Source organism: Heterodontus francisci, chromosome 48 (assembly GCF_036365525.1).
Source record: "Heterodontus francisci isolate sHetFra1 chromosome 48, sHetFra1.hap1, whole genome shotgun sequence".
NCBI classification, from domain to species: domain Eukaryota; kingdom Metazoa; phylum Chordata; class Chondrichthyes; order Heterodontiformes; family Heterodontidae; genus Heterodontus; species Heterodontus francisci.
In genome coordinates, this window is record NC_090418.1 from 13,694,863 (window position 1) to 13,713,054 (window position 18,192).

The 18,192-nt window shown below is 42.5% G+C and overlaps 1 protein-coding gene across 1 annotated transcript in view; it reads left to right on the top strand.

Annotated features, from left to right (window-relative positions):
* The window catches only part of LOC137357574 (misshapen-like kinase 1), a 264,262-nt gene that overhangs the window by 132,878 nt on the left and 113,192 nt on the right, over positions 1–18,192 (top strand). Inside the window, 8 exon segments of the mRNA XM_068024008.1 lie at positions 90–200; positions 1,324–1,414; positions 5,371–5,501; positions 7,801–7,855; positions 11,499–11,577; positions 14,329–14,504; positions 14,624–14,693; positions 15,984–16,194. Of these exon segments, the coding sequence (XP_067880109.1) occupies positions 90–200; positions 1,324–1,414; positions 5,371–5,501; positions 7,801–7,855; positions 11,499–11,577; positions 14,329–14,504; positions 14,624–14,693; positions 15,984–16,194 (924 nt within the window).

An 18,192-nucleotide genomic window follows, 5' to 3' on the forward strand; every position in this document is an offset into this window, starting at 1 on the left:
CCCTCCTTTAAAAATTCACTTGTGAGAAAGGGAGAAGAGAAGAGGAATTTCTGCTTTTGTTCGGATTTTTACTCTCTTCCCTTTCTTAGCTGGTTATGGAGTTCTGTGGAGCTGGATCTGTCACAGACCTGGTCAAAAATACGAAAGGAAATGCACTGAAAGAAGAGTGGATTGCCTATATCTGCAGGGAGATACTACGGGTAATTATCATTTACTGAAACTCACTGTGCTTTTTGCTGCTTTTCACCAGACTTCATTGCAGTGAACATCTTTGTCTTCAGAGGAAGATATTTGTGAAGATTTAGAAGTGAAACAGGGGCTCAAGCTGAGTTTCCCTTTGGGTGCATAAAAGCTTAACATCATTTAATACAACTGATTTGAAGGTGCATTTCTCTGAAGTTTGCTGCATGATTTTGTGAGCCTGGTATGATGAAGCTCCTGGCTCAAGTTGGACTTGACCCTTGAGCGACTCATTCTGTCCAATGTGGTTTTGGCTCCTGACTGTGACACTTGCTTTTAACCAAACCAATCTCACTGGAATCTCAGCATGCCCTTCCTCCTGATTTAATCATTTAGAATAATGCCTGCTGGGGTCTTTATCAAGGATAGTGTCAAAATTCAGATGATGAGAAATGGCATTCACTTAATTCTCAATTTCTCTGCTCCCCTCACTCAATCTTAACCTGTCTCCCTCTGAACTGGCTGCACTGGTCTAACATTGTGATCAAACCTTCAAGGATTTGTCATAGTCATTACAGCACAGAAGGAGGCTATTCAGCCTATGGAGTTCATGCTGGCTCCCTGTAGAGCAATCCCGTCAGTCCTGTTTCCCCGCTCAAGCCTATGGAGTCCATGCTGGCTCCCTGTAGAGCAATCCCGTCAGTCCCGTTTCCCCGCTCAATCCCAGTAGCCTTGCAATTTTATTTCCCTCAAGCTTGCATCTAATTTCCTTTTGAATAAATTAATTATCTCTGCTTGCTCCACCCTCGTAAGCAGAGAGTTCCATTTCATTATCACTTGCTGCATAAAAATGCTCTTCTTTGCATGCCCCCGCATCTCTTGCCCAAAACCTTAAATCTGTGTTCCTTAGTCCTTGTACGATTAGCGAATGGGAACAGCATTTCTTTGTCTCCCTTATCTAAACCTGTGAATCCCCCCCACCCAGGTCTCTCTGTTCCTGCACACCTTTTAAAATTGTACCATTTAGTTTATTTATACCGCCTGTCATCATTTTTCCTTCCAATTAAAGGAGTGAATTTATATCAAATATGTTTAATAGTGTTCTTGTTTAGCATCTTTACTTTTTCTTTGTCTTTCCTACAGGGTTTAACGCATCTCCATGCACATAAAGTTATTCACAGAGACATCAAGGGGCAGAATGTGTTACTGACAGAAAATGCTGAAGTAAAACTTGGTAAGGTTAAGTGATTTTGACTCGGCCAATTGGCGAAATATTCAAGGCCAAAACCCGCTTGTAAAAGAGCCAAATTTGTGGAATGTTTAGCATGTGCATGCCGAAAAGGACATGGGAGGTTGATAGTAGCCCCAAAACTTGGCATGACTTGTAACTTGTTGCTCTCTTCTTGACTGGTTCTCTGAAAGCAGCCCTCTCGTTTCCGAAATAAAAAAAATTACGCATTTCTCTTAAAGGAATGGCATATTCCACTGGCATTGGTTGCACTGGGGTTGCTATGGCTGCAGTGGGCTGGGACTACTGCTCTCCATTTATTCCCGCCCACAAAGATTAAATACAATTTTAGGCGAGGCGCACATGAAATAAGCCCCATCAGAAGTAAAAGCCATCAGGGAAGAACATTTGTGAAGGCGGAATACGGAGTGTTGTGTGGTTTGAAGTGAGCTAATTGGTTGTGGAATTCAAGACAAACCATGAGTTGAGACTGATGACTTGCATGGATACATGCATGTGTTCACTAAAAAACCTGCGCAGCAACTCTTTCAGCAGTTTCCATAGCAATGTTAACCTGATCACAGCAAGGTCAAATAAATTTATTTAAAAGGGAGCTGCCGCCTATTTCTTACAGTAAGAGGGGAGAAGAAAGGTCTGATTCAAATAGAGGTAACATGCAGGTGTGTAAAAGCCATGCAGAGGTGAAGAGAAGGATGAAGAGAGCAGGCAGCGAGAGATGGGAAGAGTTAGAGTGGAAAACAAGCAGAGTCAGTTATAGAAAGTTTTTCTTTAATTTTATTTGTGAACAACAGAATGAGAGATTAACTGGTATAAAGGAAAAATACTCGGTGTAGGCATCCTGCATTAGCTACATATATCTGCTACACCGCGACAACTTGCTTTTGTATAGCACCTTTAATGTTGTAAAACACTTAGGCACTTCAGAGAAGCCATTTGTCAGACAATGTTTGACACTGAGTCACATAAGGAGATATGGGTCAAAGATATAGGTTTTAAGGAACTTCTTAAAGGAGGAGACAGAGGTGGAGGGACAGGGGGGTTTAGCGAGGGAATCCAGAGCTTAGGGGCTAGGCAGCTGAAGATATGGTCACTAATGGTGGGTAAAGAAAATTGGGGCTGCCAAGAGGCCAGAATTGGAAGAGTGCAGAATTCTGAGGTTTGTAGGGCTGGTGAAGGATAGCGATCAGGAAGGAACATATTTTCCCTCGAGTCTGTTCTGCCATTCAATAAGATCATGGCTGATTTGCTACCAAACTCCATATACCTTCTTTTGCTCCATATCCCTTAACAATTGATCCAGCATCAAATCCTGTTTGTGGAGGAGAGTTGCAAATTTCTACCAACCTGTGTGTAGAAGTGTTTCTAATTTCACTCCTGAAACCCTAGTTTTAGACTCCCCAACCAGTGGAAATAGTTTCTCTCTCTCTATCCTATTTGTTCCCCTTAATACCTTGGAAACTTTGATCAAATCACCCCTTAACCTTCTAAATTCCAGGAAATACAACCATAGTTTGTGTAGTGTGTTTGTGTAATTTAACCCCTTGGAATCCAGGAATCTTTCTGGTAAGTTTACGCTACACTCCCTCCAAGGCCAATATATCCTTCCTGAGGTGTGGTGCCAAAACTGCTCACAGTACTCCAGGTGTGGTCTAACCAAGCCTTTGTATAGCTGAAGCATGACTTGTACCTCCTTTTATTCTGGTCATAAAGACTAGCATTCCATTAGCCTTTTTGATTATTTTTCTGTATCTGGAAATGACATTTTAATGAAGCTGAGCTTCCATTGTTTCGAGCTTTTCACCATTTAGAAAATAACCTGTTATATCCTTTTTATGTTCAGTGAATGATCTCACATTTGCCTACATTGAAATCCATTTGCCACACTTTTGCCCATCCAATTCATCTATCAATATCTCTTTGTAATTTTTGTGTTTCCATCTGCACTGCTTACGATTCCATCGATCTTGTGTCATCAGCAAACTTCGATATGTGGCTTTCTATCCCATCATCTAAGTCAGTAACAAATATGGTGAATAGTTGAAGCCCCAACGCAGATACTTGCGAGTCACATCCTGCCAGTTAGAGTACCTGTCCATGACCCGTACTCTTATCAACCTTCCTCTCAGCCGTTCCCAAACCAGGTCAATAATTTGCCTTCAATTCCATGAGCTTCAGCTTCATTTTTAGTTTTAGGGGCAAGACCATGGGAGGATTTGAAAACAAGGATGAGAATTTTAAAGTCGAGACATTGCTAGACTTGTCATGCGTCTGAACTGCTTGATTAAATTGCTCCTTTGGAAGCATTCCCAGTTATTTGTCAATCTCCACATAATCACCTGATGCGAAGCAGCACTCCTACTAGTCATTGCCATTTTGACACTGAGGAAGCAGACAGTAACCACAAGTTTCCACCCACCTACTGTCTGATCCGGATTTGCAGATTGCCCTGTGGCATAGTGACTGAAAGGATAATCTAATAATCCTGCCTCCCACTGCAGAAGGAGGAGCAACCAACTGGATTCACAATGTGCTGCGGCCATTTTAATTCAGCTCTCCTGGGCTCAGTATCTCTTGACACACACTACCCCTGATGCACACTGCAGACTTTGATATGCTGCCTGGTGTGAAGAAATACAAATGCCAAGAAAGCCTTGAAAAGTTGAGTCTTTGTTCATTTGAACAATGGAGTTTGTATAGATATATATAATAGTATTTAAAATCATGAAACAAGAGACGAGATAGATACAGCCAGTAAAACAAAAGGCAACATACTATGGATGGTAGAAATCTGAAGTAAAGAATCTTTTGGAAACTACTCAGCAGTCCCAACAGATCTGTGGGGAGAGAAACAGCGTTAATGTTTCATTTCGATGACCTTTCATCAGAAGTGGAAGATATTGGTGATTTAACGGTTTTTAAGCAAGTATAGACTCGAGGAAAATGGGTGGAGGGTAAGGGGAGCAAAGAACAGTCTGTGATCGGGTATGGGGCAGGAGTGATTAAATGACAAAAGGAATGATAGTGAAAGGCAATATGGAACAAGGACAGAAACAAAGATTGGTCCAGAGGAGGTGTAACCGGTTACAGTAGAATACCAGAGGGGGAGGGAATCATGGAAAATATGGCAAGGAGGAGAAGGGTTCTGAGGCCTAGAAAGGTAGATAGACCCTAAGGGGGCAGAATACGCTGCTGGTGTATCGATAGGGGTTCCTCACTTTAAGTCCAGCCTGCACCTCCTCCACTCCCAGTGGCTCTGCTGTTGCCATCCTCCGTTGCCAGTATCTACTGTTTCCAGTCATTGAGGGGCCATAGATACAGGATTAAAAGTAAAAGATTTAGAACAATGGGCAGGAGAAATTCCTTTACGCAGAGAGGCGAGTCTGGAAAGAGAAGCAGAGTGAACGTTTCAGGTCTGTGACCTGACATCAGAACAGATGATGAAAGGTCACACAGACCTGAAACGTTAACTCTGTTTCTTTCTCCACAGATGCTGCTAGACCTGCTGAGTATTTCAGGAATTTTATGTTTTCACATTTCCAGCATCCACAGTATTTTGCTTTTGAGTTGAGTCTGGAATTCACTTCCAAGGTTAATGGTTGATGTCGAAACTATGTCAGGAGTCAAGATTAGATTGACTAGGTGACTGACATGTTTTGGGATCAGGATAGGTTAGAACTATTTGATCTCTTTGAGAGTAAATGCCAACATGGACTGATTGGGCCGAATGGCCTGTTTCTGTGTTGCAGCTTCTATTTATTATGAGCTTGTGTTTGAAAAATTCAAAGGAAGGAGGAAGCCTAAAAAATGTAAAAGTGTCTGACTTTGTAATTAAAAGGACTGTGGATGGATGCTTGTTTAAATGGATCTAATTTCTTTTTTAAAATTGTTTTTGGAGTTCTTTCAGCATTTCTGAATGGTGGCCATTTCCCTTTCCCTTGTAGTTGATTTTGGCGTGAGTGCTCAGCTTGACAGGACTGTTGGAAGAAGAAATACGTTCATTGGCACCCCATATTGGATGGCGCCTGAAGTGATAGCATGTGACGAAAACCCAGATGCCACCTACGATTATAGGGTATGTGAAAACGGATGCAGGGGACTGGGCAAGAAGCTATATCAGTTCTTGATGAAAAGATATCACTAAGGCAACTACACATTCCTCCGCAATCCTGCCAGTCATGCTCTGTACCTTGAGGTTGGAAACCTTTCCAAAGTATTGTGCTACAGGGTGGTATGACAGGTTTACGCCAGCAGTTCTTGACTTGATCTACAGGGAAGTGGTTAGCATGATCCAAATGTTTTTTTTAAAAAAAGCCTTGATGAAGAGCCCATTGCCACAAATGTAGGGTGACCTCTAAAAGAAAAAAAACAATAAATAAGTCCTTTCATTTAAAAAAAGTAGACTGTTTTCCAGAGTCTGAGCACAATAATTGAAAGATACTGCAAAGTAAGAGGCCATTCGACCCATCATGCCTCTGCACGATGATGCAGTAATCTTTTTAAAAGGCATTTCCCACACCCCGAAATTTAGTTGTTGCTGCTGAATTGCTTTGCTAGTCTTTGAATCTTCAAGAGAAATTCTGTTTTTGTTTTATTCCCTAGAATCATTGCTATGTGCTCAATTGTGGACGTGGGTGTGAGTGTGCGTCAGGTTCCCAGGCAATACGCCCACAGATGGGCCTAAAGCCATGTTTTTGCACTCCTGATTTTCAAGGCTTGAGTCTTCTAATTAACCTAAATCTGAAGCAGGGATCTCTCGAGATTCTTGATTGCATTGTGAGCAATGAAAGAATCAAGTCATTCCATGATTTACTGCAATAAGCTTAATGGTGCAAGAGCACCGTCACAGGCTGTAATCTTGCCCTTAACCAGGTTTTAATTTTTAATTTAATATGACATCCACTACTGCTTCATCTATTGTCTGATACTTTTTGGATCCATGAAAATAACACCATAATATGCTGAAATAAAAACAAGAAATGCTGGAAGCACTCAGCAGGTCTGGCAGCATCTGTGGAAAGAGAAGCAGAGTTAACGTTTCGGGTCAGTGAGGGTCACTGACCCGAAACGTTAACTCTGCTCCTCTTCCCACAGATGCTGCCAGACCTGCTGAATGGTTCCAGCATTTCTTGTTTTTATTTCAGATTTCCAGCATCCGCAGTATTTTGCTTTTATTTACCATAATATGCTGTGTTGCCACACACAGCACTGTTTCTTCCTGCCTCTTCGCATCCCATTCACTCTATTTTCATTTCTTCTCTATCTCTGGAATATGCCTCTTTTCCTGATCAAGGAGTTGGCTGCCAGGAGGTTCTGGGGAGTAACTAGTACGCAGGTTTCTCAGGAACCCTCCTGGCCCTTGAGCTCAGAAGCTTTCTGTGTGTTTGTTTTTTGTCTAGGGCAAGCAAAGACCACCAGGCCCACTTATGCTTGCCCTCATCCCTTGCAGATTTCATCCCCATAAATGAAACCTCCAATTTCCCCCTCACCACTGGGGAAACGCAGAAATAAAAACCAGGTGACCTGCAGCCAATTTGGAAATTCTTGTCAAAAAAAAAATTTCTGACCAATTGTGGATGATCAGATGATTGCCTACCTAAACAGAAAGAACTTGCATTTTTATAGTGCCTTTCCTGACTTCGGGGTGTCTTGAATGCTTTACAGTCAAGTTAATACATTTTTAAGGAAGTGCATTAGGATAATGACCAGATCTTTTTTAAGTCATGCTGGTCGTGGGATAAATATTGACCAGGGCACTGGGGGAGAACTCCTCTGCATTTCAAGATCGTGCCATGGAATATTTTACTTCCACCTGAGGGGGCAGACAGGGCCTTGGTTTAACATTGCCTCTGAAAGATGACACCTAACAGTGCAGCGCTTCCACAGACCGCACTAGAGTGTCAACCTAGATTATGTGCTCAGGTCTCTGGAGTGAGAATTAAACCTATGACCTCTGACTCTGAGGCGAGAGTGCTACCCTTAGAGCCACAGCTGACTACTTTACGACAGTTCCAACACTGCAAAAGTATTTGATTGGTTTTGAAGTGCTTTGAGGTGCCTTGAGGTTATGAAAGTTGCAATATAAACGTAAACTTGTTTTGTTTTGTTTTTGATCTTTCTACCTTTCTCTGCTACTTATTGAACGGTGGAGCAGGCTCGAACGGCCGAGTGGCCTATTCCTAATTCGTATGTACTGCAAAGGTGCTCCTACTATTATGGAATCCTTATCTTTAATAAAACATTAGTTGCGATGTTCATCCTGAATGATTTGACGATTGTGACATAATCGTTGGAAATTGATAGAGAAGTATTGTTCTGAGAGAACTGGGCCAGATATTTTCACTTGTAACTCAATTAATTTGGTTTCATTGCAGAGTGACATTTGGTCTTTGGGAATTACTGCAATCGAAATGGCAGAAGGCGCGCCACGTAAGTTTTTTTTTCTTTAACCGGGGTTGGGAAGGATAAAATTACCGTTCAAATGATGGCCATTTTTTGGCAGTCTGAACTTGAACTTTTTGCTGAGGTGACCAGCTTTTTAATTACTGAGTAACTGTTGAGAATAATCCCTGTGATTGACTTGAACTGTAACTTTGGGAATCGGTGAAAAGGTTGACTAACTTTTGCTCTGTTCATTAAACTCAAATTCAATTTGGAGCTGCAGAATCTGAGACCCTTGGACTGTCCAGTCAAATTCAGTATTACATCACATGGTGTCTGACGAGCCCTTTGAGGGTTGAAATTCTCTAAATTTCCACTCCAGTCAGTGTGTTCTCGACTTAACCCTTTAATTGTGGACAATTCCAGAGGGATCCTTGTCTTCCAGGGCCAAATGCTTGTGCTCCTAGACTCAGATTAAAAAGTAACACACATTATTCGGAGGAAATGATTGAAATACTTGAAATTCCAGTTATCCATCCTATTTACTATCATAGAGTTACACTATAGGAAGGATGTGATTGCACTGAAGAGGGTGCAGAGGAGATTCACCAGCCTGTTGCCTGGGCTGGAGCATTTCAGCTATGAAGAGAGACTGAAAAGGCTAGGGTTGTTTTCCTTGGAGCAGAGAAGGCTGAGGGGGACATGATTGAGGTATACAAAATTATGAGGGGGCATCGATAGATTACATAGGAAGAAACCTTTTCCCTTAGCGAATCCTTCCTATAGTGTGGCGACCAAAACTGTACACAGTATTCCGGCTGCATTCTTCTCTGTTCTCTCAGCCCTCCATGCATTTCCTTTACCTCTTTAAATTTTTTCCTCGACCTAACCTCAACTGTCCAAACCTTTCTCCCCCATCAAAAGAATTATCTTTCATAGCCCTGCTTCCCGCAGCTCGTGCTGCCATATTGGAGGGTGCAGCAGGATTAAAAAAGCTGGGATTTCATTGGCTGCCTTTACAGGTTGCTTTTCCAGTGAATGAATAGCCAGGCTTGTAAAATTGACAGGGTCAGACAAACCTTGAATACTTTTTTTTTAACATGTACATAAGATCAGGAGTAGGCCATTCAGCCCTGGGCCGCCGTTCATGGCTGATATGCATCTTAACTCCATTTATCTGGTCTGGTTCTGTATCCCTTAATACCCTTGCCTAACAAAAATCGATCCATTTCAGTTTTGATTAGATTAGAGATACAGCACTGAAACAGGCCCTTCGGCCCACCGAGTCTGTGCCGAACATCAACCACCCATTTATACTAATCCTACACTAATTCCATATTCCTACCAAACATCCCCACCTGTCCCTATATTTCCCTACCACCTACCTATACTAGTGACAATTTATAATGGCCAATTTACCTATCAACCTGCAAGTCTTTTGGCTTGTGGGAGGAAACCGGAGCACCCGGAGAAAACCCACGCAGACACAGGGAGAACTTGCAAACTCCACACAGGCAGTACCCGGAATTGAACCCGGGTCCCTGGAGCTGTGAGGCTGCGGTGCTAACCACTGCGCCACTGTGCCGCCCACTTGAAATTTTCAATTGATCCCCCCAGCCTCAACAGCTTTTTGGGAGATTTCCAGATTCCCACTCCCCTTTGTGTGAAGAAGTGCTTCCTGACATCACCCCTAAATGACCGAGCTCTAATTGTAAGGTTATGCCCCATTGTTCCCAGCAGAGGAAATAGTTTCTCCCTATCTGTCCTAACTGTTCATTTAATCATCTGAAACAGCCCAATTAGATCCCCCTTTAATCTTCTAAGTTCAAGAGAATGCAAGCCAGTCTATGCAAACTGTCCTCATAATTTAACCCTATTAGGGTGGTATTCTAGTGAATCTGCATTGCACCCCCCCAACCCCAAAAGGCCAGTATATCTTTACTGAGGTGTACCCAGAACTGATGACACACGAAATAGGGTCTAACCAGAGCTTTATATAATGCTCGTATGACATCCTGCCCTTTGTATTCCAGTTCCCTTGAGATAAACGCCAACATTCCACTAGCTTGTCTAATTATTTTTTATACATGCCAAGCTTGAAAGGACTGTTGGGCGCGTAAGCTGATTGAAGGGTTCCAAATACAGCAGTAGTCAATTAACTCAACGGTGTCACTCAAAGAGCGAGAGGAATTCCTAATGTAGCTGATGTCCTTAATGCTTGTAGTCGCCATTTAATGAGTGATGTATTGTAAACGTTTAGTGCATTTCCTGAGCAGTTTATTATATTCTGTGGCAAGCGTATTCTATTTTGTGCTGAACAGAGGTTGAGCACAAATTATGGGGTACGATAGCATAGTGGTGGTTACTGGACAATGAATGCAGAGGGCTGACTTAAATGACCTGGAGACATAAGTTCAAATCCCACCAGGGCAGCTGGAGAAATTAAAACAATCAATTGATCAAATAAATCTGGAATAAAAAGCTCGTATCAGTATTGGTGATTGTGTTGGTGATAGTGAAACTAGTGGATTTTCATAAAAATTCATCTGGTTCACTAATTCATCTGGTTACAGTAACAGTGACCATAAAGCTGACGGATTGTCAAAGGTCCAATTGTTTTAGTTGTGTCCTTCAGGAAACCAGCTGTCCTCACCCCCTGGCCATTTACATGATTGCAGTCCCACCCCAATGCTGTTGACTATTAACTGCCACTTGGATGTGTCAAATTGCTTAGAGCACTAAATGCTGGCCTTTTCAGGAATTAATGAAACCGACTTTCTCGTGTATTTGAGGTAGGGCCGCTGTGAAGAAATAGCTTTATCTCTGACACTGGCCTGAGGCTACACTGAATACCAAAAATTAAATTATACATTTTTCTCCAGTTAAAAATCAAGGTTTCCTTTTTATAAGTCAAGGGCTAATATATTTTTGAAATGTTTATTGACGCTTGTAGGTTTTAAAAATTAATTTATGGATTTTAGTTGAATAATTTAAGCGTGATCTATTTTGGGGTTGAATTGTCTCTAAGATGAGACAGCTAGTGATGGGACATTGGAGCTTTACAACCATCTGTGGCAGAATCAATGATCAGATACTTCAGCCAGACAGCCCCTCCATACTTTTTGACGTGGTATGCTGATTATGTCTGGCCAATACTGCTTATTGATGGGACCTTGAGTTGTGGGCTTTGATTCCTCCCACTCTAGTCCAGGTAACCCTACAAGCCTAGGTAGGGTGGTTCTGGCTAGTAAACCAATGGGAAAGATTCTGATGCTCTTTGTTGCTAAGCTGCTTGATTGTAGCTGGCTAAACATCAGTAGTTACCTATACTGACACTATTGGGTTCGGGTCATCCCTGAGCCTTGGTTCTTGCCAATGTGTGCCTGCATTCTCTAGACTGAGGTAACTGAGGTGTGTTACTATTGTGATAGAGAGTGCACATCATACCAGCAAAATAAAAACAGTGGTTTTCTTTAATAGTTTTATTGTAAAAACCTGACTATGGGTTTCCATGCATGCCATATACATCTGGCTGTTCAATACAAAAGCTACATAATTCCAAAATAATGGATGGATCTACTCTGGATTAACCTGGGAAATTGGTGGCATTGTATTAAGTGTTGTTTTAGGCATCAATTAGTGATATTCTGTATATTGTTTCCTTTTTTATTTCTTTTCTGTTTCGCCTCAGCTCTGTGTGACATGCACCCAATGCGAGCCTTATTCCTTATTCCAAGAAACCCCCCTCCCAGGTTAAAATCTAAGAAATGGTAAGTGATTACAAGGCGTGGTGGTTGGGGATGGGTCCTGTGATGAGCTCATTGGTTTGAACTTACAATGCCAGTCTGTCTTCAGTAGAGAAGCTGAAATGTCCAGATCTGTGCGGCAGGGTAACATCAAGGTAGGAAAGAACGTGAAATAGGTCAATTTGTAGTAATTATCAGATGCACGTTAGGCTTTCCAGAGCCTTTATGTTGTAGGGGGAACAAAAAACTGAGGGAAGCTGAAATGCTGCACAGTTTTCAAAGCTCTGAAAAAGGATGGGTTGGCAGTAGGCATGCAAAGAATGAAACTAGTAAAATAGAAGAATTGATCAGCTCAGGCCAATGAAACATCCATGTAGGGGGTTTAGGGTGTAGTGAAGGTGGCACTGCCCAAAGAGATAGGCCAGCTGCAGGTGCCCAAATCCAGAATGCTGTTAACTCATTGCAGAGATTGGCTGACTGACTTTGCAGTATACTCTTGACATTTACACGTGCTCGCAAACGGTCAAATACAGTAATTAAAAAGAATGTTGTGGAGAGTGATGATCCAAGTCAGTTATGGGATGATATGATTGAGGTGTTTAGATTGAAGGAATGGATAGAGCGAAACTATTTCCTTTGATGAGAGAGTCCATGTGGAGCTCGCTACCACATGGAATAGTTGAGACGAATAGCATAGATACATTTAAGGGGAAGCTAGATGAACACATGAGGAAGAAGGGAATTGAAGGATATGATGGGGTGGAGCATAAGCAATGGCATGAGCCTGTTGGGCCGCATGGCCTGTTTCTGTGCTATAAAAAATGTAACTATTTGCTATAAGTCTGAGGTTGGCATGGGGGAGTGTGGCACGTGGTGTTGATGCAGAGCAGAAACAAGCCAACTTGGTTCATGGAGCTGGCTTAGAGTGGTATTAAGCAGATTGTAACTGATTATGTGAGTGTACAGTGCATGAGGTCTGGGAGCAGAACTGCCTCTCTGCCAGTCAACCTGAGTTCTGCGAAATGAATGGGAGAGGAAAGAAATTGACATGGATGACAAAATATGTTGAGTGAAAGAAGTTATTATTCATTTAAAGTGCATTAGATTTTTAAATAACTGGAGACTATTACTTTGATTCAACGCTGTAGTGTAGGATAACACAATATTCCTGTCTTTAACCTTGATCCCTAAGGAATGCAACCGAAGTAATTCAGTTCCAGAGTTGAAAATTTAAAATTACCATGTGCTATTTGGCCTCCTGAACTTTTTGGTGTTTCCGAGCTTGGGTAAATGTGACTGTTTTTAGCCTCACTGGAGCAGTTGGAGTGAGGAGATGTGTCCGAAGTTGAACAAAAGCAGAGGTCACAAATCTGCATCCAGTCTGGACAATAGCACCAAGAGGGCATCTTTGGTCGGGAAACAAGCCACCAAAAATGGTTAAGAAGGGGGGTTTTTTGCACTAAAATTTGAAGATCAGGATGCTGCAAGGACTCCCTGGGGAGCACTCTTAATTGAATAATGTGGGCAGGCGATATTATATAAAATTCCAATTTTCTACATTTGAATTTGCTGATGAAGTTTATAAATATCGTTAGCCAGTGATCTAAGTGCATTATTATAAATTATGCACTTTTTCATATCTGATTCATTAAAGCTCTTCATTCAACCCCAATCTAAAATTTCTGACTTGACTCAATGTTTTTCTTCTGAATTGCACAGACCAGAGAAACAAATAAGGTGGTTATCAAACCTGACTTTCTCAGTCATGGCCAATGTCTAATAAAAAAAAACAAGTTAAAAGAGTATGGAACGTTTCTGGAGGCATGTGTCTGCTTTGTATGCAGCGATGACACCAAGTGTTATAAATCGTCCTAGTTCCCAAGCTGCTCTTGTTTGAGTGCCGCTGAGGGTTATAAGCATTGCAGGGCCACATTGCCGTCAGCTGCTGGGGAGACTGACTGTGGGGGCGGAGGTGTGATTTAAACACCACCTTCAAAGCGAGTCTGTCAGCATGGGTGGGAGGTGATCTTGTTTAAAGTTTTTTGCAGGAAAATGCCAGGTGGTGATTTACCACATGGTGAATTTATGATTTTATCTGTAGTATGTGGATCAAACCTGCAACCTCATTGCCTGGGTCACCACTGTTGCTCATGGCTGGCTACTTTGGTACAGACTTTGTAATGGTGGGAGTGAAAAAAGTACGATATGAGATTTTTTTTTTAAGGAGTGATTTATAGGAATGCTCTTTTACTAGATTCCCCATAGATGATTGGCGTTCTTGCCCTGAAATTCAGACTTCGATGCTAAAGTTTTGGCATATTTCTGTTTGTTAGACTCTGTGCCATTTGTATAATTAGGTGTATTTCACATGAAAGATCTAACCTTGCACCAAAGCCTGCAATTACTTGTAGTTCATCAGACCTCTGTGCCTCTTTTGGCAATGCCATTGTTTGACTAGATAGCAGGAGGCTCCCTCCCAGCTTGGAGTAGGCCTCTGAGGAAGATTTCAATCCTGTTCCTCTTTTGCTTTGATTGACCCATCCTAGGATTTTGAAACTTGTGGCATTTGGGGAGTGTGCAAGTTGTTGCTGAGAAAGAACCTTCACCACTCTAGAGGCTTGAATGTAATCTGGGCCTGTGAAGGAAAAGTGGTAGTTATGCCTTTCGGCAAATGCTGATGTGTGCCATGAACATTTGTAGAAATTGCAAAATAGCTGAATTGTCTGTAATGTCCATGTTTTAAAAAAAATTCTACTTTAACCATTTCTTTGTTAGGTCAAGAAGGTTTATAGAGTTTATTGAGAATTGTCTGATAAAAAATTACACTCAGAGGCCGTCTACAGATCAGCTGCTAAAACACAGCTTCATCCGAGACCAGCCAACTGAGAGGCAAGTACGCATCCAGCTAAAGGACCACATTGACCGCACCCGGAAGAAGCGAGGTGAAAAAGGTGAGGTGGGCCAGTTACTGAGCAGCTGCTACTGCCCATTTTACCACGCGCATCACTAATGACCATTGATCTTCATGTATAATGGTGGGGCATTGTAACAGGTTATCTCTATTAAACAGAGGAGACGGAGTACGAATATAGTGGCAGCGAAGAGGAGGAGGACAATCTTGGTGAAGAAGGAGAACCCAGGTGTGTTTTGTTTGAAGAAAAAGTTGCATCATGTGTGTATTTATGTCTCAAAGTTTTTTTTTGTTCAGAGTACCAGGCAGCTTATTTGTCCCTGCACCCGTCATGTTCGTGTAACACCGTTCCCAACATACAAATTTAATTTTGCTGAGGGGTGGAATTTGCTGAATTTTGTGCAGTTTGTGGTGGGTAATGATGGCGCTGAGGAATGGAACATTGCCATTTTAAGTGCCCAGTGTCAGCCATCGAGCATTCTTAAACTTAACATATGAGCACAATGAGTTATCGAGTGTAGCTCCCTCAGCCTGCAAGAGTATCCTTCACCTCGTCAGTCTCCTTCTCTGGGTGCAATTTCATTTTGACATGCGAGGGTCAAGGTTATGCACTTTGTGTTTAAGGTGAGTGATGTTGGTGCTGAGGAAGGGACGTTGCACTGTCCTTCTGGTAAACCTCAAGACCAAGCCATCATCTTCGACCCCTGCTACAAACTCTGTGCCCTTGCCACTGATTTCCTCCCACTCCCCAGTCATTGTCTCGGTAGAACCAGACTGTTTGCAACCTCAGCACCCTATTTGACATGATCTGTGCTTCCAACCCATATTGTCCCCATTCACAAAGGTCACCCACTTCCATATCTGGTTCCTTTCTATAAAAAAAAAAGGGGGTGAGATGGAATTTCACCTATTGATCAACTGTACCCTTGAAAAAATTAAAAAATAATCTTGCATTTATGTGAGACTTAACCACATTGTTAAAAGATTCATTTTTATTGACTCGAGTTTAAAAAAACTACAGTTGTTGAAAACACAAAGAAAAACAGAAAATCTTGAAAATGTACAGCATCTGTAAAGATTGTTTTGAGTAGAGACCCTTAAAAGTCGCAGTCTGATAAAGTTATCTTCACTCTGACCATTTCTTTGCAGGTGGTACAAGTGACATTAAAATGAAAAGTACTAAAATACGTGATTGGGAAAAGTACCAGAGAGGAGTTGAGGCCAATTTTTTCTATTCAACGAGTTATGATCTGGAATGCGCTGCCTGGAAGGGCAGTGGATGCAGTTTCAGTAGTAATTTTTAAAAGAGAATTGGATGAATACTTGCTGGGGAAAAATTTATAGGGCTATGGGCAGAGCAGGGGAGTGGGACTAATTGGATAGCTCTTCCATAGAGCTGCCACAGGCATGTTGGACCGAATGGCAGCCTCCTGTGTTGCATGATTGTTATTTGTTATCGTTCTGTGATTCTTGTAAACTTTTTTTCTCTTTCCCCCCCCCCCCCCCACCTGCACGGCAGCTCCATTGTGAATTTGCCAGGCGAGTCCACGCTGAGGCGAGACTTCCTGCGGCTGCAGCAGGAGAACAAAGAGCGCTCCGAAGCCGTGAGGCGGCAGCAGCAGCAGATTGTGGTGCCGCGCCGGGATCCGGAGGAGCACAAGCGGCAGCTTCTGTCCGAACGGCAAAAACGCATAGAGGAGCAGAAAGAGCAGCGACGTCGGCTGGAGGAGGTAAAATTTATAAAATGGCTTTTCAGTCCAGTTTTACTTAAGAGTACAACTCAAATCAGTAGAAGTGGTGATTTCTAATGTCTTATTTTGTGTGTTTTGTAGCTTCTTTGTAGGATGAGTGCTCTTTGCAATGAGGTATTCCTGTGCAATGTTAAACGCCTTAGTGCATTTCTGTCCAGGAGCTCATAACATCATGGGAACTCATTTCTATCTATGTCTGACTTGGAACCATTAGCTTCCTGCTCATTTCCATATTTATAATGCCATAATGCATGGATTGCATTGCTTATGTAGTGAAACGTAGGTTGATTTAACATCCAGTTCACTTAGCAGGCAGCTGTGTATTTGGGGCGATTACTGGTTACTGGGGTCTGGGTCATATGCACACTTCCCTTTCAACTCTGGGACATTCTCAGTCCACTCAGTGGTGGGTAGCTCCAGCCTAAATTGGCAGCCCCACACGAGAGGCTACACGAATGGTCTGGATAAAGGGGATGCATATGATGCAGTGGTACAGCGGTTACAACTTGGATGAACAAAACCTTGAATTTATATAGTTCCTTTAACGTAGTAAAACATTCCAAGGCACTTAACATAGGATCAGGAGTAGGTTAGTTAGCCCGTTGAGCCTGTTCCACTATTCAATGAGATTATGACTGACCTGCGACCTCACATATGGGCCTTTGGTTAAGAAAAATCTATCAATCTCAGATTTAAAACGAACAATTGATCTCGCATTAATTGCTGTTTGCGAGAGTTCCAAACTTCTGCCACCCTTTGTGTGTAAAAGTGATTCATAATTTCACTCCTGAAAGGTCTGGCTCTAATTATTAGACTATGCCTCAAGCCCTTGACTTTTCAATCAGTGGCTCTAGTTTCTCACTAACAAAGAACAGTACAGCACAGGAACAGGCCATTCGGCCCTCCAAGCCTGCGCCGATCTTGATGCCTGCCTAAACTAACACCTTCTGCACTTCCGGGGCCCATATCCCTCTATTCCCTTCCTATTCATGTATTTGTCAAGATGTCTCTTAAACGTCGCTATCGTACCTGCTTCCACCACCTCCCCTGGCAGCAAGTTGCAGGCACTCACCACCCTCTATGTGAAGAACTTGCCTCGCACATCCTCTCTAAACTTTGCCCCTCACACCTTAAACCTATGTCCCCTAGTAACTGACTCTTCCACCCTGGGAAAAAGCTTCTGACTATCCACTCTGTCCATGCCGCTCATAACTTTATAAACCTCTATCATGTCGCCCCTCCACCTCCGTCATTCCAGTGAAAACAATCTGAGTTTTTCCAAACTCTCCTCATAGCTAATGCCCTCCAGACCAGGCAACATCCTGGTAAACCTCCTCTGTACCCTCTCCAAAGCCTCCACGTCCTTCTGGTAGTGTGGCGACCAGAATTGCACGCAATATTCTAAGTGTGGCCCAACTAAGGTTCTGTACAGCTGCAACATGACTTGCCAATTTTTATACTCTATGCCCCGACCGATGAAGGCAAGCATGCCGTATGCCTTCTTGACTACCTTATCCACCTGCGTTGCCACTTTCAGTGACCTGTGGACCTGTATGCCCAGATCTCTCTGCCTGTCAATACTCCTAAGGGTTCTGCCATTTACTGTATACTTCCCACCTGCATTAGACCTTCCAAAATGCATTACCTCACATTTGTCGGGATTAAACTCCATCTGCCATTTCTCTGCCCAAGTCTCCAACCGATCTATATCCTGCTGTATCCTCTGACAATCCTCATCATTATCCGCAACTCCATCAACCTTTGTGTCGTCTGCAAACTTACTAATCAGACCAGCTACATTTTCCTCCAAATCATTTATATATGCTACAAACAGCAAAGGTCCCAGCACTGATCCCTGCGGAACACCACTAGTCACATCCCTCCATTCAGAAAAACACCCATCCACTGATACCCTCTGTCCTCCATGACCGAGCCAGTTCTGTATCCATCTTGCCAACTCATCTCTGATCCCGTGTG